Source organism: Oncorhynchus tshawytscha, linkage group LG28 (assembly GCF_018296145.1).
Source record: "Oncorhynchus tshawytscha isolate Ot180627B linkage group LG28, Otsh_v2.0, whole genome shotgun sequence".
In the NCBI taxonomy this organism is placed as follows: Eukaryota; Metazoa; Chordata; class Actinopteri; order Salmoniformes; family Salmonidae; genus Oncorhynchus; species Oncorhynchus tshawytscha.
In genome coordinates this window covers 11,922,646-11,943,531 of record NC_056456.1, presented here as the reverse complement: position 1 = coordinate 11,943,531, position 20,886 = coordinate 11,922,646, and the positions used below count along the sequence as shown (strand labels likewise).

Genomic DNA, 20,886 nt, shown 5'->3' with positions numbered 1-20,886 from the left:
CCATTTCTGTAGGGACCATGCTTTGTGCACGGGGCATTGTCATGCTGAAATAGGAAAGGGCCTTCCCCAAACTGTTGACACAAAATTAGAAGCACAGAATTGTCTTGAATGTCATTGTATTCTGTAGGGTTAAGATATCCCTTCAGTGGAACTAAGGGGCCTAGCCCGAACCATAAAAAACACCCCCTGACCATATTTCCTCCTCCAGTAAACTTTACAGTTTGCACTATGCATTGAGGCAGGTAGCGTTCTCCTGGCATCCGCCAAACCCAGATTCTTCCGCCGGACTACCAGATGGTGAAGCGTGATTCATTACTCCAGAGAATGCATTTCCACTGCTCCAGAGTCCAATGGCGGCGAGCTTTACACCACTCCAGCCAACACTTGGCATTGCGCATGGTGATCTTAGGCTTGTGTGTGGCTGCTCGGACATGGAAACCCATTTCATGAAGCTCCCGACGAACAGTTCTTGTGCTGACGTTGCTGCCAGAGGCAGTTTAGAACTCTGTAATGAGTGTTGCAACCAAGGACAGACGATTTTTGCGTACTACAGGACTCGGTGGTCCGGTTCTATGAGCTTGTATGGCCTACCACCTCGTGGCTGAGCCGTTGTTTCTCCTAGATGTTTCCACTTTACAATAACAGCACTTACAGTAGACCGGGCAGTTCCAGGAGGGCAGAAATTTGACGAACTGACTTGTTGCAAAGGTGGCCTTCTATGATTGTGCCACGTTGAAATTCACTGAGCTCTTCAGTAAGGCCATTCAACTGCCAATGTTTGTCTATGGAGATTGCATAGCTGTGTGCTCGGGTGTGGCTGAATTAGCCGAACCCACTAATTTGAAGGGTTGTCCACATATTTTTGTATATATAGTGGATATTACACAGAGTTTATTTATACAATATATTCAGGCAGATGATTGAATGATGACAGGGGAAAGACATGTAGCTAATCAGGTAAAAAATAATTGGATGAACGACACCAGTCCTGAACAGAGGCTATCAGCTCTGACAGTGTGACATGTCTTTTAATTTTCCTCTTGCAGTAACATGTGGCAATAATAGGCTACCTTCATCTCCCCTCACAGCCATATGCAAATGGAAAGCCTATATATTCTGTTATTTCTATCACACTCCTCTTCTTATCTGCTGTTCCATGAGTCTATCAACCTGATGTATGTTTACCACAAGTGATGCAAATTAAGTAAATCACATTGTTTGAGGTGATCCGCTCTAGATGCCAGCTGCCAATACATTCTATGACCAGGACATGTCTGGATGTAGGGCATGGGAAGAGGACATACAGGTAGTCTAATGAAGTCACCCAATTTAACTAATGAAAATCATTACTAACTAAGGCTACTCCCTAAGATTCAGTCAATGCATATGTTGGCATATGAAATATAAGGAATGTCATGGTCACTCCACTCCACTCAGTCTAAACTAAAGAAACAGCAATATACTGGCAAACACGAGGGGGGTACTTCCACGGTATCTCTAACACTACTATCACTGTGCCCACAGCAAAGGCCACTGGGAAAAGTCATTTTTTGCACATCACTTAAAATCCATACCTGTAAAGGTTCTCATAAAAGGTTTTAAATGTTTGTATTTGTATCTGTCGCTTTAAAAAACAAATCCTATATATTATCATAATTTGCATTACTTTTCTTTAGATCAAAGCAAGGTCACATATCGGTAGTGGTACCGGTTTCAATATAATCGTGCCAAACACAGTATTTTCTCCTGAAGGCACAAATCCTATTTCAAGATTGTGGTCACGTTGGTGTCACACACCCTTTTTTCACAACGTCGGCATAAATTGTAGCGACATAAAAAGCAAAGATGGTTTCAGTACTCAAAAAGTTAACAATCTTAGTGGTGTCTGTGGTCCTATTACTGGACAGATGACCCCGGGAATCTGGGGCCGTCGTAACCCCGACGATCGCTGACTGACCTTGGCTTTAGCCCCATCACGATTCGAACCCATCTAGTCAGAGTGCCAATGAGCTAACCACAGCCCCAAACGAACTAACCGGTTTAAACATGTCCCTTATAAACACCTCATTTAAAAAAATGTAACTAGGCAAGTCGGTTAAGAACAATTTCTTATTTACAATGGCGGCCGACCCCGTCGACGCTGGGCAGATTGTGCGCCGCCCTGTGGCACTCCCAATCACGGCCGGATGTGATACAGCCTGGATTTGAACCAGGGACTGTAGTGAGGCCTCTTGCACTGAGATGCAGTGACTTAGACCGCTGCGCCACTCGGAAGCCCCAATTGGCTGCATGACTGGCTCTGCGGCTGTGGACTCTTATCGATATAACAATGACTTTTGAACCGACATGAAAACTAAAGGTCAAATCATGTGCACAGACCAGTTTACCATCTCTGGTACAACATGGCAGCTATTGGGAAGATATAACTAACCAAGAACCCAGGTAAAGTCTCTAAAATCAGCTAGCCGTCTTGTGATTATGTTATGAAATTAGGAGGCAAGTTTAACTCTTCCATTTTCTTTTCCTTAAATAATTCAATAAATAACACATTTTGTAAATCTAAACCAGTGGTCAGAAACAACCTGAATCAACCTGAGGTGTTAGTGTTACTTTATTGATGAGTGGAACCATGACACTGACTCAACAACCTTTGTTAGGCATGCAGCCCCATGATACAACTCAATCTTCACCCAGCAACTCTTACAACAGAGAAACCTAATATCCCTGCTGTAAGACTCATAACAGTAATGAACATTCTCAAATTCTGAAGAAAAATGTGCAAGGCACTGTTTTAACCAACAGGGCAGTTCAACCAGTTTCAGTACTCATTAGGCTAAACAGTGGTGAGTGTAAAAACTGCCAGATAAGTCAAGTGCTAGTCAGTTGAGCTGTGCGTGGGAATGGTACTACCTGTACTATAGATGACCTGGAAGAGCCTATTATGACAAACCAAAGCAAATGACTTAAAATCAGTTATGTAATGATCAGTGAGTTACCGAAGGGTGTGGTCACATTGGTTTGTTTTGCCACCCTTCACAGTGCTCTTCTATTTTGACACAGAAACATATGTTAGGAGGAGAGCAGTGCAAACAGTCTCGTTCTCCTCCTTGTCCTTCTGCTATAGTGATTGATGGTCCTCCCTCGTCAGCCCGGTTACACACGGCCCTAGCCTGTGTATCAATTGAACTGGCTGCTCTGAGATCACATGATCGAGCACTGATCTGCAGCTCCAGTCCCAGAGGCTCCTGAGAGATTCAAGGATTCCAGGTCAAAGTTTAGGCCAGGTGGCTGATGGGGGAAAACAGATAAGACGATCAATTTAACGTTACTCCACAGCTGCACTAAATAAAGATAGGTTGGTAGACAAAAAAAGAGAGAGCAAGTGAGAGGAGAAACATACTGATTCACCAGCCAGCTCTTTGGGTGGTTGGCCCAGGTCTTGTAGCTGAAAATTCAGATAATAATTCAATCAATATCCATACACAGGAAACCATCAGTATGGATGACAACCAACAGTTCATGCACATTTGTCTCACCTGCTGCATGATTTCCAGAATGCTCTCAAAGCTATTCTCCCCATCTCCCTCCTTCTCAAAGAGGCTGCAGATCTCTCCCATGACCCTGTGCTGCTGTTCGTAGCGCTGGAACTGATCTGGGGGGAGGGACTGACGATTGCTGTTCAGCCACTCAGGATACTGCATGAGGAGTGAATGACAATCAGTTATCCAGTTAGAAAGTTGGGTAAAGGGCAAGGTATATAAAAAATAAGAATAAGTATAATTTGAGGGAAAACCCAAACATAAGCCAAGAAAAAACACACACTAACCTTCTCAGTGATTTCTTTGAGAGACGGGTAGAGCACTTCCTTGGAGAGAAGATTCTGCATGATGGACTGCATGATCGGCAGGATGTTTCCATCTTGCCCGTCCCGCTCTCCATCCTCATCCAAATCCAGCCCTTCCAGAGTCTTTGCCAGATCCTCTCCAGCCAATCCTGCACTCTGATTAATAAAAACACGAGAACAGTCTGAAATGCATTGAAGTAAAAAGAAAGGGGCATTCCACCAATGGTCAATATTTTCAGAACATTGTCCAAGCGTGGTAATAACCAAACCTTTCATTACTTATTAAAAAACATCCAAATTATAATCATCTGAACTACCTGTAAGTTGTCTGCATTTTTAGCCAATCCACTGAGGGTATCTTTGAGACAGGAAGTGAATTCTTGTTGGGAGGCTACATCAGTACCTGTAAAACAAAATATACACTGCTCAAAAAAATAAAGGGAACACTAAAATAACACATCCTAGATCTGAATGAATGAAATATTCTTATTAAATACTTTTTCTTTACATAGTTGAATGTGCTGACAACAAAATCACACAAAAATGATCAATGGAAATCAAATGTATCAACCCATGGAGGTCTGGATTTGGAGTCACACTCAAAATTAAAGTGGAAAACCACACTACAGGCTGATCCAACTTTGATGTAATGTCCTTAAATCAAGTCAAAATGAGGCTCAGTGGTGTGTGTGGCCTCCACGTGCCTGTATGACCTCCCTACAACGCCCGGGCATGCTCCTGATGAGGTGGCGGATGGTCTCCTGAGGGATCTCCTCCCAGACCTGGACTACAGCATCCGCCAACTCCTGGACAGTCTGTGGTGGATGGAGCGAGACATGATGTCCCATATGTGCTCAATTGGATTCAGGTCTGGGGAACGGGCGGGCCAGTCCATAGCATCTATGCCTTCCTCTTGCAGGAACTGCTGACACACTCCAGCCACATGAGGTCTAGCATTGTCTTGCATTAGGAGGAACCCAGGGCCAACCGCACCAGCATATGGTCTCACAAGGGGTCTGAGGATCTCATCTCGGTACCTAATGGCAGTCAGGCTACCTCTGGCGAGCACATGGAGGGCTGTGCGGCCCCCCCAAAGAAATGCCACCCCACACCTTGACTGACCCACCGCCAAACCGGTCATGCTGGAGGATGTTGCAGGCAGCAGAACGTTCTCCACGGCGTCTCCAGACTCACGTCTGTCACATGTGCTCAGTGTGAACCTGCTTTCATCTGTGGAGAGCACAGGGCGCCAGTGGCGAATTTGCCAATCTTGGTGTTCTCTGGCAAATGCCAAACGTCCTGCACGGTGTTGGGCTGTAAGCACAACCCCCACCTGTGGACGTCGTGCTCTCATACCACCCTCATGGAGTCTGTTTCTGACCGTTTGAGCAGACACATGCACATGTGTGGCCTGCTGGAGGTCATTTTGCAGGTCTCTGGCAGTGCTCCTCCTTGCACAAAGGCGGAGGTAGCGGTCCTGCTGCTGGGTTGTTGCCCTCCTACGGCCTCCTCCACGTCTCCTGATGTACTGGCCTGTCTCCTGGTAGCGCCTCCATGCTCTGCACACTACGCTGACAGACACAGCAAACCATCTTGCCACAGCTCGCATTGATGTTCCATCCTGGATGAGCTGCACTACCTGAGCCACTTGTGTGGGTTGTAGACTCCGTATCATGCTACCACTAGAGTGAAAGCACCGCCAGCATTCAAAAGTGACCAAAACATCAGCCAGGAAGCATAGGAACTGAGAAGTGGTCTGTGGTCACCACCTGCAGAACCACTCCTTTATTGGGGGTGTCTTGCTAATTGCCTATAATTTCCACCTGTTGTCTATTCCATTTGCACAACAGCATGTGAAATGTATTGTCAATCAGTGTTGCTTCCTAAGTGGACAGTTTGATTTCACAGAAGTGTGATTGACTTGGAGTTACATTGTGTTGTTTAAGTGTTCCCTTTATTTTTTTGAACAATATATATATATATATATATATATATATATATATACACACACACACATACACATCTCTGCAAAACACAGGGGGAAAAAAACTGGCATGGATAAAAACAGACGGGGGCACGTAAAAACAGAACTGAAAATATGTGGATGCTTACCAACTTTCCCTGCTGCCTCTGACAATTTGTGAAAGTGTTGCAGCAGCTCAGGTTCTTCCTGTGCGAGTTCAGTCATGGCTTTCTCCCACTCTTCCTTTGCCTGAGAGGCCATCTCACCATCAAACAGTGCCTCGAAGAACTGACTGTCCTCCAGTAGAGGGAGCTAGAGAGATTTGCATCAACAGGTAAACAAACTCTTGGTCAATTGATCTTCCCCCATTCACAGATAGAAATGTATAGGGAAGGGTTGACAGACATTGAGGAGACACTGAAAGATACCTTCTGTACCACAATCAGAACACCAACAACCAGAGTTTCTTATAAGCAAGCACCAGGAAATTGGTGAAGCTAGGGGAAATTCTAGAAACCAGGGAAAAGATTCACTTACTTTCTCCTCGCTGCCCTTGGCTGGTGGGGGAGCCATGGCAGCAGCAGGGGCTGGGCCCAAGGTGGCCGAGTTTGTCTTCTCAAAGTCATCGAGCGCACCTTTAATAGAGGAAAGACAGTAGAAGTGGAGATGTTGTGGCACAGTTATCAGCATTTAGCAGGAGCAGGTCAAGACAAGGTGAAGAGATTGTCCTCTAGCTACCTGCTCAAAGGTCAACTCTTCAACGTCGGGGTCAATGTGCAATACAGTCATGTATTAGTTGATTATCAAACTCAGTATGATGAGGTCACTACTTCTACTTCAGAAACCCAATTGTTTTATACATTACCACCATTACCATCTCTGATGTTAGGAGTACAACTTCACCAACCTACTGGAATTATTAAAAACGTCAGATTATGATATGGTAATTGCATTCCTGCTATTAAGATAACAGTAGTCTCTAGTCTAGCAGCCGGCTATACAAAGTGGGATTGGTTACTAGTATGCAATACATTATGAATTCAAATTGGTTATCCAGTTGACATAAACAATGACAGAGCTGTCTGACAATCCAGATCACACTAGCTGTAAACCATAAAAAATAAAATAATAATAATTCAAGGGCAGCTTGAGTTTAACTTGCAACCACATTTGATGCCGTTCTATTTCTGTCAAATCGGGGTCAAAGCGAACGACAAAATTATGATATCATATATACTGCGGTAGCGTTGTAATGCTAATGATGACCCCGTTGTAAACAGCAAAAGGCATGAGATTTTGTGAGATAATTCCTGGCTTTCGTTTTGGACTTTGCATGCAGGTCCAACCAAATTCCACCATCTAAGCTAGCTAAAGTTAGCTAGCTAACAATGCGCGTTGATCCACGTTTTACACAATACTTGAATGAATGTATCTTTTGGCAGGATTGATAACAATCACACTTCACTCAGGGAGTAATGTAAAATCATACTGTCCAATAACTCATCCAGTTCTGTGTCTTGTCCGGCTGACCCTGAAGCCATCTTCTCTATCCAAACAACTGTGCCGTAGACGCAGTAAAATGACGTGAGTATAAAATGTTTTGTCAGAGTTCACAGTTCCTATTTGTTCTGAACGCGGCACAGCTAGGTTTTGCAGTGGGAGGGACGAATAGGAAGAACACATTCGTTCCAAAGTGATGAATGTCAAATCATAGATAGTCAAAAATTGAATATGAATAGCAGCTTTGTAGAATTGTTCAATACATTTAAAACAGCAAACAATTTTACCAATAGCCTATGTATACATCCCATCATTTTAGCTGTTTAATCGTATTCAAATGTAAATGTTTAGTATTACCAGTGAGCTCATACCATTTAAGGTTAATCTGTAAATCCTAAATGAATATCAATTATTTTCCAAATCAGTGAATATGTCCATTCTTTGGTGTCATCTGGACCTTTTCAGACGTCATGTTATTTGAGGTGACAGATGACAAATTATACACAAAACATTCGGAGCACCTGCTATGGCATACAATGACCATAATCCATTGCACATCTACTTATCCGCTGTTTTTCTTTTATACCTGCTACGTACGGAGAGACCTGAAAATACATGATCTAAGTGATTCATAGTTCAACGCATTAAAGTATGCGTTATTTACTTTGAAGAACTACAAAATAGTGAATTTGTCAGACAGCAAAGGCGGCAGCTCTATAGAGATGAGGTGATGACTTGGAATGAAATAATTGTCATTAAATAAAACAAATGTAGCCTAATATACACAACTGAAATATTTTATTAAAGTAATGTGAATACATGATGGTTAATAAGTGATAAGCAGTAAATGGGCAGTCACTACCATCATGGGACTTTTATTGATGATTTTATTCTGTGTTGAATACAGCATTCAATGCAAATAATCAAAACCCATTATTTTTTTAAATAATCGAGCCGACCTCAAAAGCACGAATCGCTCAGCACTAAGAGGCATGAGAGAATGGAAAATGGCCTTCAAGAAATGTAAAAAGCAGTATATGCCTGAATGTGAAACAACAATTATCCACCCTAATGATGAATATCACATACCGGTAGGTTAGGAAAAGGGTTGGCGAAAATGCTCTCCTAACCTGCTATAAAGTCACTTTGGTTGTAGAAGTATCGAAGTGGCGTGTTTTTAGAAAGTCCCCTTCTACCATGCTCTGACCGTGGATATTGCTCGTCCGTACACCGCGTTCAAAACAACTGGGAACTCCGAAATGTCCGACTTCAGTGTGTTCGAAACAACTGGGAACTCGAGAAAAAAAATGGAAAACTGGGAAAAATCGATTTGAACGGTCGTCCAACTTGGAATTCCAACTCGGGAACTGAGGCCTCTTTAATTGAGCTCCAACTTTCGGACCTGAAGATCACTGAGGTCATGACTTGACCTCGTATTTTTCCAGAGTTCCCAGTTTTGAACGCAGCATAACTCCTAGCAGGCTTGTAACTGCGTTTGCTTGTCTAAAGCCAAACTCTTCATTGAGACAACAGTGTCACACAGTATGGGTCATAATACTCATAAAACATAGCGGTCAAACGGGAAATGGTTCCAATCGTTTTTTCCACAGGGGATTTTAGAAATACTTAAAGGGCTGTGTTTCGTGAAGGCTTACTCGGGAGTGGCGTTTTGATAACTTGTCCGAGAGACATTTACAAGGTTGACTTATAAATATATTAGTCTATTTACCCCCACACAAATGAAACGCTAATTAGCTGCTAATGTGGCTATCGTGAAGTAAAAGCGCCATGATGATCTGGACGAGACTGCTGAATCGAGGCAAAGTTATGAATCTCTGGATTAACTATCTAATGTTAGCGTAAATGTAGCAATTAATAAATTGTCTACATTTCTTTAAATTGACAATTCTGTAAACTGTCTTGGGCAAGTTTTTAAGTGACACAATACCTGTTAGCAGGTGTCATCTAGAGATGACGTGCAGCAGCATGCAGGAATTTGTAATCTTGCATGATGTCTATTTAGATGCTATTTAGCACTTCTGAATCTAAGAGTAAATAGAGTCGAATATACTGATAAAAGTAGTCTTGTTCGAAAAAGATTTACATGGTTATCAAAACGTTATGCCAGGGTTAGTCTACACATAACACAGTCCTTATTTTAAGTGTTTCTAAAAATCCCCTATGGTGAAAATGAATGGTGTAAAAACTATTTGAACCATTTCCCTGTTTAACCGCTAGGTTTTATGGGTAGTACGACACCGCCACTGTGGGGCTCTATGCTGAAACCATAGAAATAACAATGAATATAATGGGCTTCTAACTCTGGCAATTGACTGGTAAACTCATGGGTACACTTGCAATGGCTGCCTGGAATTGTGATATAATAATGTCCATGGTATTTTGGAATTTAAAACAAATAATGATTATTTAACCAGGTAGGCTAGTTGAGAACAAGTTCTCATTTACAACTGTAACCTGGCCAAGATAAAGCAAAGCAGTGCTACACAAACAACAACAACAACACAGAGTTATACATGGAAGAAACAAACATATAGTCAATAACACAATGGGGGAAAAAGTGTATGTACAGTGTGTGCAAATTAGGTAAGTTAAGGGAGGTAAAGGCAATAAATAGGCTATAGTGCAAAATAATTACAATTCAGCAATTAAACACTGGAGTGATAGATGTGCAGAAGATGAATGTACAAGTTGAGATACTGGGTCGCGAATAAGCACAAAAAAATAATAACAGTATTGGGATGGGCTATTTACAAGATGGGCTATGTACAGGTGCAGTGATCTGTGAGCTGCTCTGACAACTGGTGCTTAAAGTTAGTGAGGGAGATATGAGTCATATCTATCTTCAGTGATTTTTGCAATTCGTTCCAGTTATTGGCAGCAGAGAACTGGAAGGAAAGGCAGCCAAAGGAGGAATTGGCTTTGGGGGTGACCAGTGAAATATACCTGCTGGAGCACGTGTTACGGGTGGGTGCTGCTATGGTGACCAGTGAGCTGAGTTAAGGCGGGGCTTTACCTACCAAAGACTTATATATGACCTGGAGCCAGTGGGTTTGGCGACGAATATGAAGCAAGGGCCAGCCAACGAGAGCATACAGGTCGCAGTGGTGGGTAGTATATATGGGGCTTTGGTGACAAAACGGATGGCACTGTGATAGACTGTATCCAATTTGCTGAGAGGAGTGTTGAAGGCTATTTTGTAAATGACATCGCCAAAGTCAAGGATCGGTAGGTTAGTCAGTTTTACGAGGGTATGTTTGGCAGCATGAGTGAAGGATGCTTTGTTGCAAAATAGGAAGCCAATTCTAGATGTAATTTTGGATTGTAGATGTTTAATATGAGTCTGAAAGGAGAATTTCCAGTCTAACCAGACACCTAGGTATTTGTAGATGTCCACATATTCTAAGTCCGAACCGTCCAGAGTAGTGAGGGCAGGTGCTGGTAGCGATCCAGCATCAGTTTTAGCAACTGATGCTGGATTGCCATGGTAATGTAGAATGTTTATTCAAATGATGCGAACTGATGTGGCTCATGCAATGGAATGTATTTTTTGTAATGTCAGTTGAGTTGACTCAAAAAATCAAATAAAATTTTATTGGTCACATACACATGGTTAGCAGATATTATTGTGAGTGTAGCAAAATGCTCGTGTTTCTAGTTCCAACAATGCAGCAATGTCTAACAAGTAATCTGACAATTCCACAGCAACTACCTAATAGTAGTATTTCATTCCTACGTAAAGGAATTAAATAAGAATATATGCATATAAATATATCGATGAGCAATGACCGACCAGCATAGGCAAGATGCATATGAGTAATGCGAGATATATAAACATTATTAAAGTGGCATTATTAAAGTGACTAGTAATCCATTTATTAAAGTGGCCAGTGATTTCAAGTCTGTATGTAGGCAGCAGCCTCACTGTGTTAGTGATGGCTGTTTAACAGTCTGATGGCCTTGAGATAGAAGCTGTTTTTCAGTCTCTCGGTCCCAGCTTTGATGCACTTGTACTGACTTCACCTTCTGTATGGTAGTAGGGTGAACAGACAGTGGCTCGGGTGGTTGTCGTTGATCTTATGGCCTTCCTGTGACATCGGGTGCTGTAGGTGTTCTGGAGGGTAGGTAGTTTGCCACCGGTGACGCGTTGTGCAGACCGCACCACCCTCTGGAGAGCCCTTGCGGTTATGGGTGTGGAGTTGCCGTACCAGGCGGTGATGCAGCCCGACAGGATACTCTCAATTGTGCATCTGTAAAAGTTTGAGGGTTTTAGGTGACAACGCCAATTTCTTCAGTCTCCTGGGGTTGAAGAGGCGCTGTTGCGCCTTCTTCACCACGCTGTTTGTTTAGGTTAAGTGGACCATTTCTGTTTGTCAGCGATGTGTACGCTGAGGAACTTAACTTTCTACCTTTTCCACTGCTGTCCCGTCGATGTGGATAGGGGGGTGCTCCCTCTGCTGTTTTCTGAAGTCCACGATTATCTCCTTTGTTTTGTTGACGTTGAGTGAGAGGTTGTTTTCCTGACACCACACTCCGAGTGCCCTCACCTCCTCCCTATAGGGTGTTTCGTTGTTGTTGGTAATCAAGCCTACTACTGTTGTGTCGTCTGCAAACTTGATGAGTGAGTTGGAGGCGTGCATGGCCACGCAGTCATGGGTGAACAGGTAACAGTTTTGCTTCCATCCCTCTCCTCGCCCCTACCTGTGCTCGAACCAGGGGCCCTCTACACTCATCAACAACTGACACCCTCAAAGCATCGTTACCTATCGCTCCACAAAAGCTGTGGCCCTTGCAGAGCAAGGGAAACAACTACTTCAAGGTCTCAGAGCAAGTGACGTCACCGATTGAAACGCTATTAGCGAGCACCCCGCTTACTAGCTAGCCCTTTCACACCGGTTACACAGGGAGTACAGGAGGGGGCTGAGCACGGACCCTTGTGGGTCCTTCACCACCTGGGGGGGCTGCCCATCAGGAAGTCCAGGACCCAATTGCACAGGGCAGGGTTGAGACCCAGGGCCTCAAGCTTAATGATGAGCTTGTAGTCAATGAACAGCATTCTTACATGGGTATTCCTCTTGTCCAGATGGGATAGGGCAGTGTGATGGCGATTGTGTTGCCTGTGGACCTATTGGAGCGGTACGCAAACTGAAGTGGGTCTTGGGTGGCAGGTAAGGTGGATGTAATATGATCCTTAACTAGCCTCTCAAAGCACTTCATGATGACAGAAGTGAGTGCTACGGGGCGATAGTCATTTAGTTCAGTTACCTTTGCCTTCTTGGGTACAGGAACAATTGTGGGAGAGATTGAATATGTCCGTAAACACACCACCCAGCTGGTCTGCGCATGCTCTAATAGCACAGCACAGATTGAAGGGTACACTTCCTGCTTTAACTTCCTGGCATGGGTACACTCAAAATGGCAGCCAGTCCACCCATTACGCCATCATTGACTTGAGTGGAGATGTCCTTTCTATTTATTCTTATTTCTATAGCTGAAACATCAATCCATGGGCAAGTCGGTAGCACATTTTCATTTGTGCCAAAATCGAAATGAAAGAAAATTTGTCTTGCAAATTCAGCAGGCTATCATGTAAAATGGACTTTATTTTATTAGCTTGTGCTTTGGTGTGGTTATTGTCGTGTCTTGACTATCATTCAAGTGAAGACTGTTATATTATCAAATCAATTCTCTGTGTAATTATTCCATGATTAAACTAATCATGTAAAAGAAAGCCGCACACTCTTGGAGCTCAGATGCAAAAATGTAATACCAACGTTTCGACAGCCAAGCTGTCTTCATCAGGGTATATACGGATATATACGGATATACCCTGATGAAGACAGCTTGGCTGTCGAAACGTTGGTATTAAATTTTTGCATCTGAGCTCCAAGAGTGTGCGGCTTTCTTTTATTTTCAAGTTTCTACTCCGCTAGCCAGCATCTAAATAGGTGTTGTAGAGAAATGCTATTTCTTATACAGGTGACCAAACTATTGTTAATACAGGGCTACGACTCAAAGTAAAGCCTGTGGGGTCCCCTACAGGATAGCTCCCGCATTACACTAATTGCCAAAACCAGCGCACACACACATAATCTCCTTTGTAGCTGAACATTGTGTGCCCGAAGAGGATTCTACGATGACGAACAGACAACTGAGCCAATGGCGGAAGACTACAGACTACACCCCAGCTGAACCAATCCAAAGATCCGATCTTCCAGAATCAACCTACTTTCTGTTCTATATATAAGTGGTGTACTGATTGTAACGGCCTCTTTGCCTGCAGTTCCGTACGAACCAGCGGAGGAGCCGTAATTACGCTGTTCTAGATATCTTCACTCTGAATAAACTGTCGCTTGTCATACAATTTACCACCTTGTCTGAATCGATCCTTGACCGACTCGCCCGTCTACATATCTAATTTCTAACAGTGTGCGTTTCTTTTTCTTCTAAACTAATCATGTAAACATTAATTAACTATGAAGTCGGGACACCACGGGAAAATGATGTTTAGAGTTACTATTTCCCAAATTTAACTCTCTTCAGATATTTTCATATCTTATCAACAGTCACTTATTAATGTATTATTACCTCATCGGACATTATGAACGTCGTACTTTCTTGTAGTCTGCACGAACCCTACTTTATGGATGAATCAGCGATACACAAATTAGGTCAATTATGTATTTACTAACTAATTAAACAATTACAGAATACACACTGACAACATACAGTAAACAGTCTCTTGAAGACTAACAAAACAGGACAGTGGTTATAACACGGTGGCGAATTCAGAGAGAGGAAGGGGGAGAAAGGGAGACAGAGTAACTCCTTTATCAGACATTGGGAAGCTGCGCTCACGAAAATACAAAATCTTAAGCACTCTAATAACTGCTCATTTGGAAAAAGAGAATGCAATTTATATATTTACTATTGAGCTGGCCTTGATCGTCGAAATCCTTTGGTCTCGGAGATGTTGGGTGTATGACTCTGGTTCAGTCACCAGAGATCACCATGTCCTTAGGTAGAAGTCGTGGGAGTGGTAAGAATTGATACTTCGACATACCCTGTACAGTAGTTCTTAGAGTTGATCTCGTTAGAATGCTTCAGAGGTTGCCGGTGTTCTCTTCCTGGGCTACGTATGTTTTCAGCTGCAGACCGACAACGCGACATCTAGGATTTGCTTCTTCTGTAGTGATCGATAGTTTATAACCATTTTGCAACATTCGGCTTGTTCTGTAGATGTAACCATTTCAACGTGGGGACTAGCGTTCTCACATTCTCTGGTCTTGTCCTTTGGTGGAGTTGTAGTTTTAAACCATTTTGCAACATCTGGCTCACACCTTAGTCTGCTTGGTCTATAGAGTGGTAGATTTCTTAACCATTTGTAACGTATTCAGTTGGCGCTGCACGTAACTGGTCTAATATGTAAATTCTTCAGCAAGTCCTTTTAAACACTTGGGGAAAAAGGGTGTTCCATTATGTTTGGCATAATGTCTGTGCTCACGTGGGCTTGGTTACTGACTGGATAAACTTTACGTTGAAAAACATTTTCTAATTTAGAAGACTTGAGTTACATTTCTATATTTTCAAAAGTATTCTGATACTTAATCATTAATTTTATACAACATTCAGATGTAAACCTCATAATTGAGAAGTGTAGACAGAGATACAGTTATGTGGTTATACTGTCTTTCATGGCGTCGCAACATAAAAACAAATTTAACTTGAGGGTTATTTTAGTCTCCGCTGACCATTTCTAACAAATATAAATATTGTTTAATTCTCACATTTTGGGGATGCAGGAGTTTTGGCAGGAGATGATCCTTTGTTCTACTTAGGTCTCTCTCTCCATACTGCTTGGCAAGGAAAGGTATTTATGACCATCATAAAACTGGGGGGGGTCTTAAGACCTTAGCCTAGCCGGCACGCCCGATCTCCATCTCAGGACTGGCAAGTCATGATATTATCAATGCACAAGCACCTTTTTCCCCATAAATAAAATAATAAGTCATACAAAAGTTTTACTGTGCATGAAGTTTCAAATGCATTTGTCATTACAAAATGTGTAATGTGATTTTAACGTTACTATTTTTTAGCACACAAAAACATTCAAAATATTGAATCAGTTGTATTCCCCAAATTAAGTGGATGAGGATGAAGTTTTTGCAAGAGGGACGGAATCTGATTTGAATTGGTCCTCAGAAAAGGTGAGCCGTTTTCGTGATACCAGTTCTCTCTCTGTGGGTCTAACCCCAAGAAGTTCTGGAAAATGGTTAAAGACCTGGAGAATAAACCCTCCTCACAGCTGTCCATGTCCCTTAATGTTAATGATGTGGTTGTTACTGACAAGGAGCACATGGCTGAGCTCTTTAATCACCACTTCATTAAGTCAGGATTCCTATTTGACTCAGCCATGCATCATTTCCCGTCCAACATTTCCTCATCTCCTACCCCTTCTAATGTGACTAGCCCCGATGCTCCTCCCTCTTTTTTCCCCTGCCCCGCTACAAAGTTTCTCCCTGCAGGCAGTCACTGAGTCTGAGGTGCTAAAGGAACTCCTTAAACTAGACCCCCAAAAACCATCTGGGTCAGATGGTTTAGATCCTTTCTTCTTTAAGGTTGCAGCCAAGCCTATCTCTGACCTTTTTAACCTGTCTCTCCTATCTGGGGAGGTTCCCATTGCTTGGAAGGCAGCCACAGTTTGTCCTTTATTTTATTTTATTTTTTTTAAATGTTATTTTTAATTTTACCCCTTTTTCTCCCCAATTTCGTGGTATCCAATTGTTGTAGTAGCTACTATCTTGTCTCATCGCTACAACTCCCATACAGGCTCGGGAGAGACGAAGGTTGAAAGTCATGCGTCCTCCGATACACAACCCAACCAAGCCGCACTGCTTCTTAACACAGCGTGCATCCAACCCGGAGGCCAGCCGCACCAATGCGCCGGAGGAAACACCGTGCACCTGGCCACCTTGGCTAGCGCACACTGCGCCCAGCCCGCCACAGGAGTCGCTGGTGCGCGATGAGACAAGGACACCCCTACCGACCAAGCCCTCCCTAACCCGGGCGACGCTAGGCCAATTGTGCGTCGCCCCACGGTCCTCCCGGTCGCGGCCGTTTACGACGGAGCCTGGGCGCGAACCCAGGGACTCTGATGGCACAGCTGGCGCTGCAGTACAGCGCCCTGGGGAGGCCCCCAGTTTGTCCTTTATTTAAAGGCCAATTTCTATTTTGCCATGTTTATCAAAAGTGTTGGAAAAACATGTCAATAATCAACTGACTGGCTTTCTTGAAGTCTATTGTATTCTTTCTGTTATGCAATCTGGTTTCCGCTCAGGTTATTGATGTGTCACTGCAACCTTAAAGGTCCACAATTATGCCACCATTGCCCTAGATTCTAAGCAATGTTGTGCTACTATTTTTATTGACTTGGCCAAAGCTTTTCAGACGGTAGACTATTCCATTCTTGTGGGCCGGCTAAGGACTATTGGTGTCTGAGGATCTTTGGCATGCTAACTACCTCTCTCAAAGAGTGCAGTGTATAAAGTCAGAACATCTGCTGTCTCAGCCATTGCCTGTCACCAAGGGAGTACCCCAAAGCTCGATCCTATGCCCCACGCTCTTCTCAATTTACATCAACAACATAACTCAGGCAGTAGGAAGCTCTCCCATCCATTTACGGTTTGGAAAGTATTCAGACCTTTTCCACATTTTGTTAGGTGACAGCCTTATTCTAAAATGGATTAAATAGTTTTTTCCCTCATCAATCTACACATAATTCCCTATAATGACAAAGCAAAAACAGGTTTTTAGACATTTTTTTATATTTTTTATAAATGAGCAAAAATATCACATTTACATAAGTATTCAGACACCTTTACTTAGTACTTTGTTGAAGCACATTTGGCAGCGATTTCAGCCTCAAGTCTTCTTGGGTATGATGCTACAAGCTTGGCACACCTGTATTTGGGGAGTCTCTCCCATTCTTCTCTGCAGAACCTCTCAAGCTCTATCAGGTTGGATGGGGAGCGTTGATGCAGAGCTATTTTCAGGTCTCTTCAGAGATCAATCAGAGTTCAATCAGGTTCAAGTCCGGGCTCTGGCTTGGCCACTCAAGGACATTCAGAGTCTTGTTCCAAAGCCCCTCCTGCGTTGTCTTGGCCGTGTGCTTAAGGTCGTTGTCCTATTGCTTGGGGTCATTGTCCTGCGATCACAAGACGCAGGCCTCTTTATTGTCGCTAGAATTTCTAAGTAAACAGCTGGAGGCAGGGCTTTCTCCTATAGAGCTCCATTTTTATGGAATGGTTTGCCTATCCATGTGAGGGACGCAGACGCAGACTCGGTCTCAACCTTTAAGTCTTTATTGAAGACTCTTCAGTAAGAATCTCTTCAGTAGGTCCTATAAGTAAGAATCAGTAAGAATCTCTTCAGTAGGTCCTATGATTGAGTGTAGTCTGGCCCAGGGGTGTGAAGGTGAATGGTACGGCAATGGAGCTGCCCTTGCTGTCTCTGCCTGGCCGGTTCCCCTCTCTCCACTGGGATTCTCTGCTTCTAACCCTATTACAGGGGCTGACTCACTGGCTTACTGGTGCTCTTCCATGCCGTCCCTAGGAGGGGTGCGTCACTTGAGTGGGTTGAGTCACTGACGTGATCTTCCTGTTCGGCTTGGCGCCCCCCTCAGGTTCGTGACGTGGGGGAGATCTTTGTAGGCTATACTCGGCTGGTTGAAGTTGGTGGTTGAAGATATCCCTCTAGTGGTGTGGGGGCTGTGCTTTGGAAAAGTGGGTGGGGTTATATCCTGCCTGGTTGGCCCTGTTCGGGGTTATGGCCGGACGGGGCCACAGTGTCTCACCCCCCCCATCCGTATTTATTCTGTCTTATCCGGTGTCCTGTGTGAATTTAAGTATGCTCCCTCTAATTCTCTCTTTCTTTCTCTTCTCTTGGAGGACCTGAGCCCTAGGACCATGCCTCAGGACTATCTGGCCTGATGACTCCTTGCTGTCCCCAGTCCACCTGGTCGCGCTGCTGCTCCAGTTTCAACTGTTCTGCCTGCGGCTATGTAACCCTGACCTGTTCACCGGACGTGCTACCTGTCCCAGACCTGCTGTTTTCTACTCTTTCTCTCTACCGCACCTGCTGTCTCTAACTCTGAATGATCGGCTATAAAAAGCCAACTGACATTTTTACTCCTGAGGTGCTGACCTGTTGCACCCTCTACAACCACAGTGATTATTATTATTTGACCCTGCTGGTCATCTATGAGTGTTTGAACATCTTGGCCATGTACTGTTATAATCTCCACCTGGCACAGCCAGAAGAGAACTAGTCACCCCTCATAGCCTGGTTTCTTCCTAGGTTCCTGCCTTTCTAGGGAGTTTTTCTGTGCCTCTATCCCTGCATTGCTTGCTGTTTGGGGTTTTAGGCTGGGTTTCTGTACAGCACTTTGTGACATAGGCTGATGTAAAAGGGCTTTATGAATAAATTTGGGATACCTACTGCAGCACTCATCCTCCACATTTGTATTTTATTTAACTAGTCAAGTCAGTTAAGAACAAATACGTATTTACAGTGATGGCCAAACCCTAACCCAGATGACGCTGGGCCAATTGTGCGCCGCCCTATGGAATTCCCCATCACGGACAGGTGTGATACAGCCTGGAATCGTACCAGGGTCTGTAGTGACACCTCTAGCACTGAGATGCAGTGCCTTAGACTGCTGCGCCACTCGGGAGCCCATATACAACACCCGTTCTGCCAGTCACATTCTGTTAAAGGTCCCCAAAGCACACACATCCCTGGGTCGCTCCTCTTTTCAGTTCGCTGTAGCTAGTGACTGGAACGAGCTGCAAAAAAACACTCAAACTGGACAGTTTTATCTCCATCCCTTCATTCAAAGACTCAATCATGGACACTCTTACTAACAGTTGTGGCTGCTTCGTATGATGTAATGTTGTCTCTACCTTCTTGCCTTTGTGCTGTTGTCTCTGCCCAGTAATGTTTGTACTATGTTTTGTGCAGCTACCATGTTGTGCTGCTGTCATGTTGTCTTGCTACCATGTTGTTGTCATGTGGTGTTGCTACCATGCAATGTTGTTGTTCTAGGTCTCTATTTATGTAGTGTTGTGGTGTCTCTCTTGTTGTGATGTGTGTTTTGTCCTATATCTTCTTCTTTTTTATCCCAGTCCCCATCCCCACAGGAGGCCTTTTTCTATTTGGTAGGCCGTCATTGTAAATAAGAATTTGTTCTTAACTGACTTACCTAGTTAAATTAAATATATATTTGAAATCCAAAGTTGAACTTGCCAGAGGCATTTCACTGTACTTGTGTGCCACGTGACATTAAAACTTTAAACTACATTAGTAGTACAGGGCTCAGGTGTTCTTGTGGGCTCGTGGACATGGTCCTTAGTTGCCAACAGGCACCAGTGTGTGTGAGAGAGAGTGTGTTGTGTGCGTGCTTGTATACTTGTGGTGCAGCATTGTAAAACTTCAGATGCCTTCAGTCTGTTTCTGAGAAACTAGTCATTAGGGGAGTAAATAAATAGTGGTTTCCATGGGAACTGTCTCTGTTTCTTAGCAACATATACAAATAATGTCAACGACAACAAAGAAGTACCTGCAAAATAATTTTTTGGTAGCCATTGACTGATAACATATTGTTATAGGTTACAGATGTAATATTATATCATTTGAAGGACATTGCCTGCTATAAATATGAACCATTATGCCAAATGAAACTGTAATAACTAAATGACAATCAATTGAATTAATAAACCTGTAATTATTTTCATTAATTTACAGTGCCTTCAGAGAGTATTCATACCCCTAGACTTATTCCACATTTTGTTGGTACAGCCTGAATTCAAAATGGATTAAATAGATTTTGTTTCACCCATTTACACACAATACCCCATAATGACAAAGTGAAAACATGTATTTCGAAGTGTTTGCAAATTTATTGACGATGAAATACAGAAATATCTCATTCAGCCTAAGTATCCTAAGTCAATACATGTTAGAATCACCTTTGGCAGCGATTACAGCTGTGAGTCTTTCTGGGTAAGTCTCTAAGAACCTGGATTGTATAATATTTGCACATTATTCTTTTAAAAATTGTTCTAGCTCTATCAAGTTAGTTGTTCATTTCTAGACAGCCATTTTCAAGTCCTGCCATAAATTTTGAAGGTGATTTAAGACTAAACTGTAACTAGGCCACTCATGAACAATCAATGTCATCTCGGTAAAGCAAATCCAGTGTATATTTGGCCTTGTCTTTTAGGTTATTGCTGAAAGGTGAATTTTTTTCTCCCAGTGTCTGCTGGAAAGTAGACTGAACCAGGTTTTCTTCCATGAATTTTGTGTATGCTTAGCTCTATTCTGTTTATTGTCATCCTAAAAAAAATCCCCAGTCCCTGCTGATGACAAGCATACCCACAACATGATGCAGCCACCACCATGGTTGAAAGTATGAAGATTGACACTCATCACACTCAGTGATGTGTTGTGTTGGATTTGCCCCAAACATAAGGACATAAAGTTTATTCCTTTGCCACATTTTTAA

At 43.1% G+C, this 20,886-nt stretch overlaps 1 protein-coding gene across 2 annotated transcripts; it reads right to left on the bottom strand.

The window, feature by feature from the left end:
- Window positions 1–2,593: 2,593 nt before the first annotated feature.
- LOC112226725 (peroxisomal biogenesis factor 19) lies at window positions 2,594–14,346 on the bottom strand. Of its 2 annotated transcripts, none has more exons than XM_024391238.2 (8): window positions 14,254–14,346; window positions 6,345–6,442; window positions 5,957–6,119; window positions 4,162–4,247; window positions 3,827–4,000; window positions 3,537–3,695; window positions 3,401–3,445; window positions 2,594–3,288 (listed from the first exon to the last, which is right to left on the bottom strand). In XM_024391238.2, exons 2-8 carry the CDS (start codon window positions 6,378–6,380, stop codon window positions 3,202–3,204), a joined length of 750 nt encoding a protein of 249 aa, XP_024247006.1. In that variant the 5' UTR covers window positions 6,381–6,442; window positions 14,254–14,346; the 3' UTR covers window positions 2,594–3,201. The 2 variants fall into 2 exon arrangements, with proteins under 2 accessions (XP_024247006.1, XP_024247005.1); XM_024391237.2 differs by lacking the exon at window positions 14,254–14,346 and adding an exon at window positions 7,297–7,440.
- Window positions 14,347–20,886: the final 6,540 nt, after the last annotated feature.

Excerpts from the sequence above, each read along its gene's own strand:
- LOC112226725 (XM_024391237.2), bottom strand. The coding sequence starts at position 7,348 with ATGGCTTCAGGGTCAGCCGGACAAGACACAGAACTGGATGAGTTATTG. Across the intron at positions 6,443-7,296 it reads ACTGGATGAGTTATTGGACA|GTGCGCTCGATGACTTTGAG; the intron begins GTATGATTTTAC and ends CCTCTATTAAAG. Across the intron at positions 6,120-6,344 it reads CCAAGGGCAGCGAGGAGAAA|CTCCCTCTACTGGAGGACAG; the intron begins GTAAGTGAATCT and ends AAATCTCTCTAG.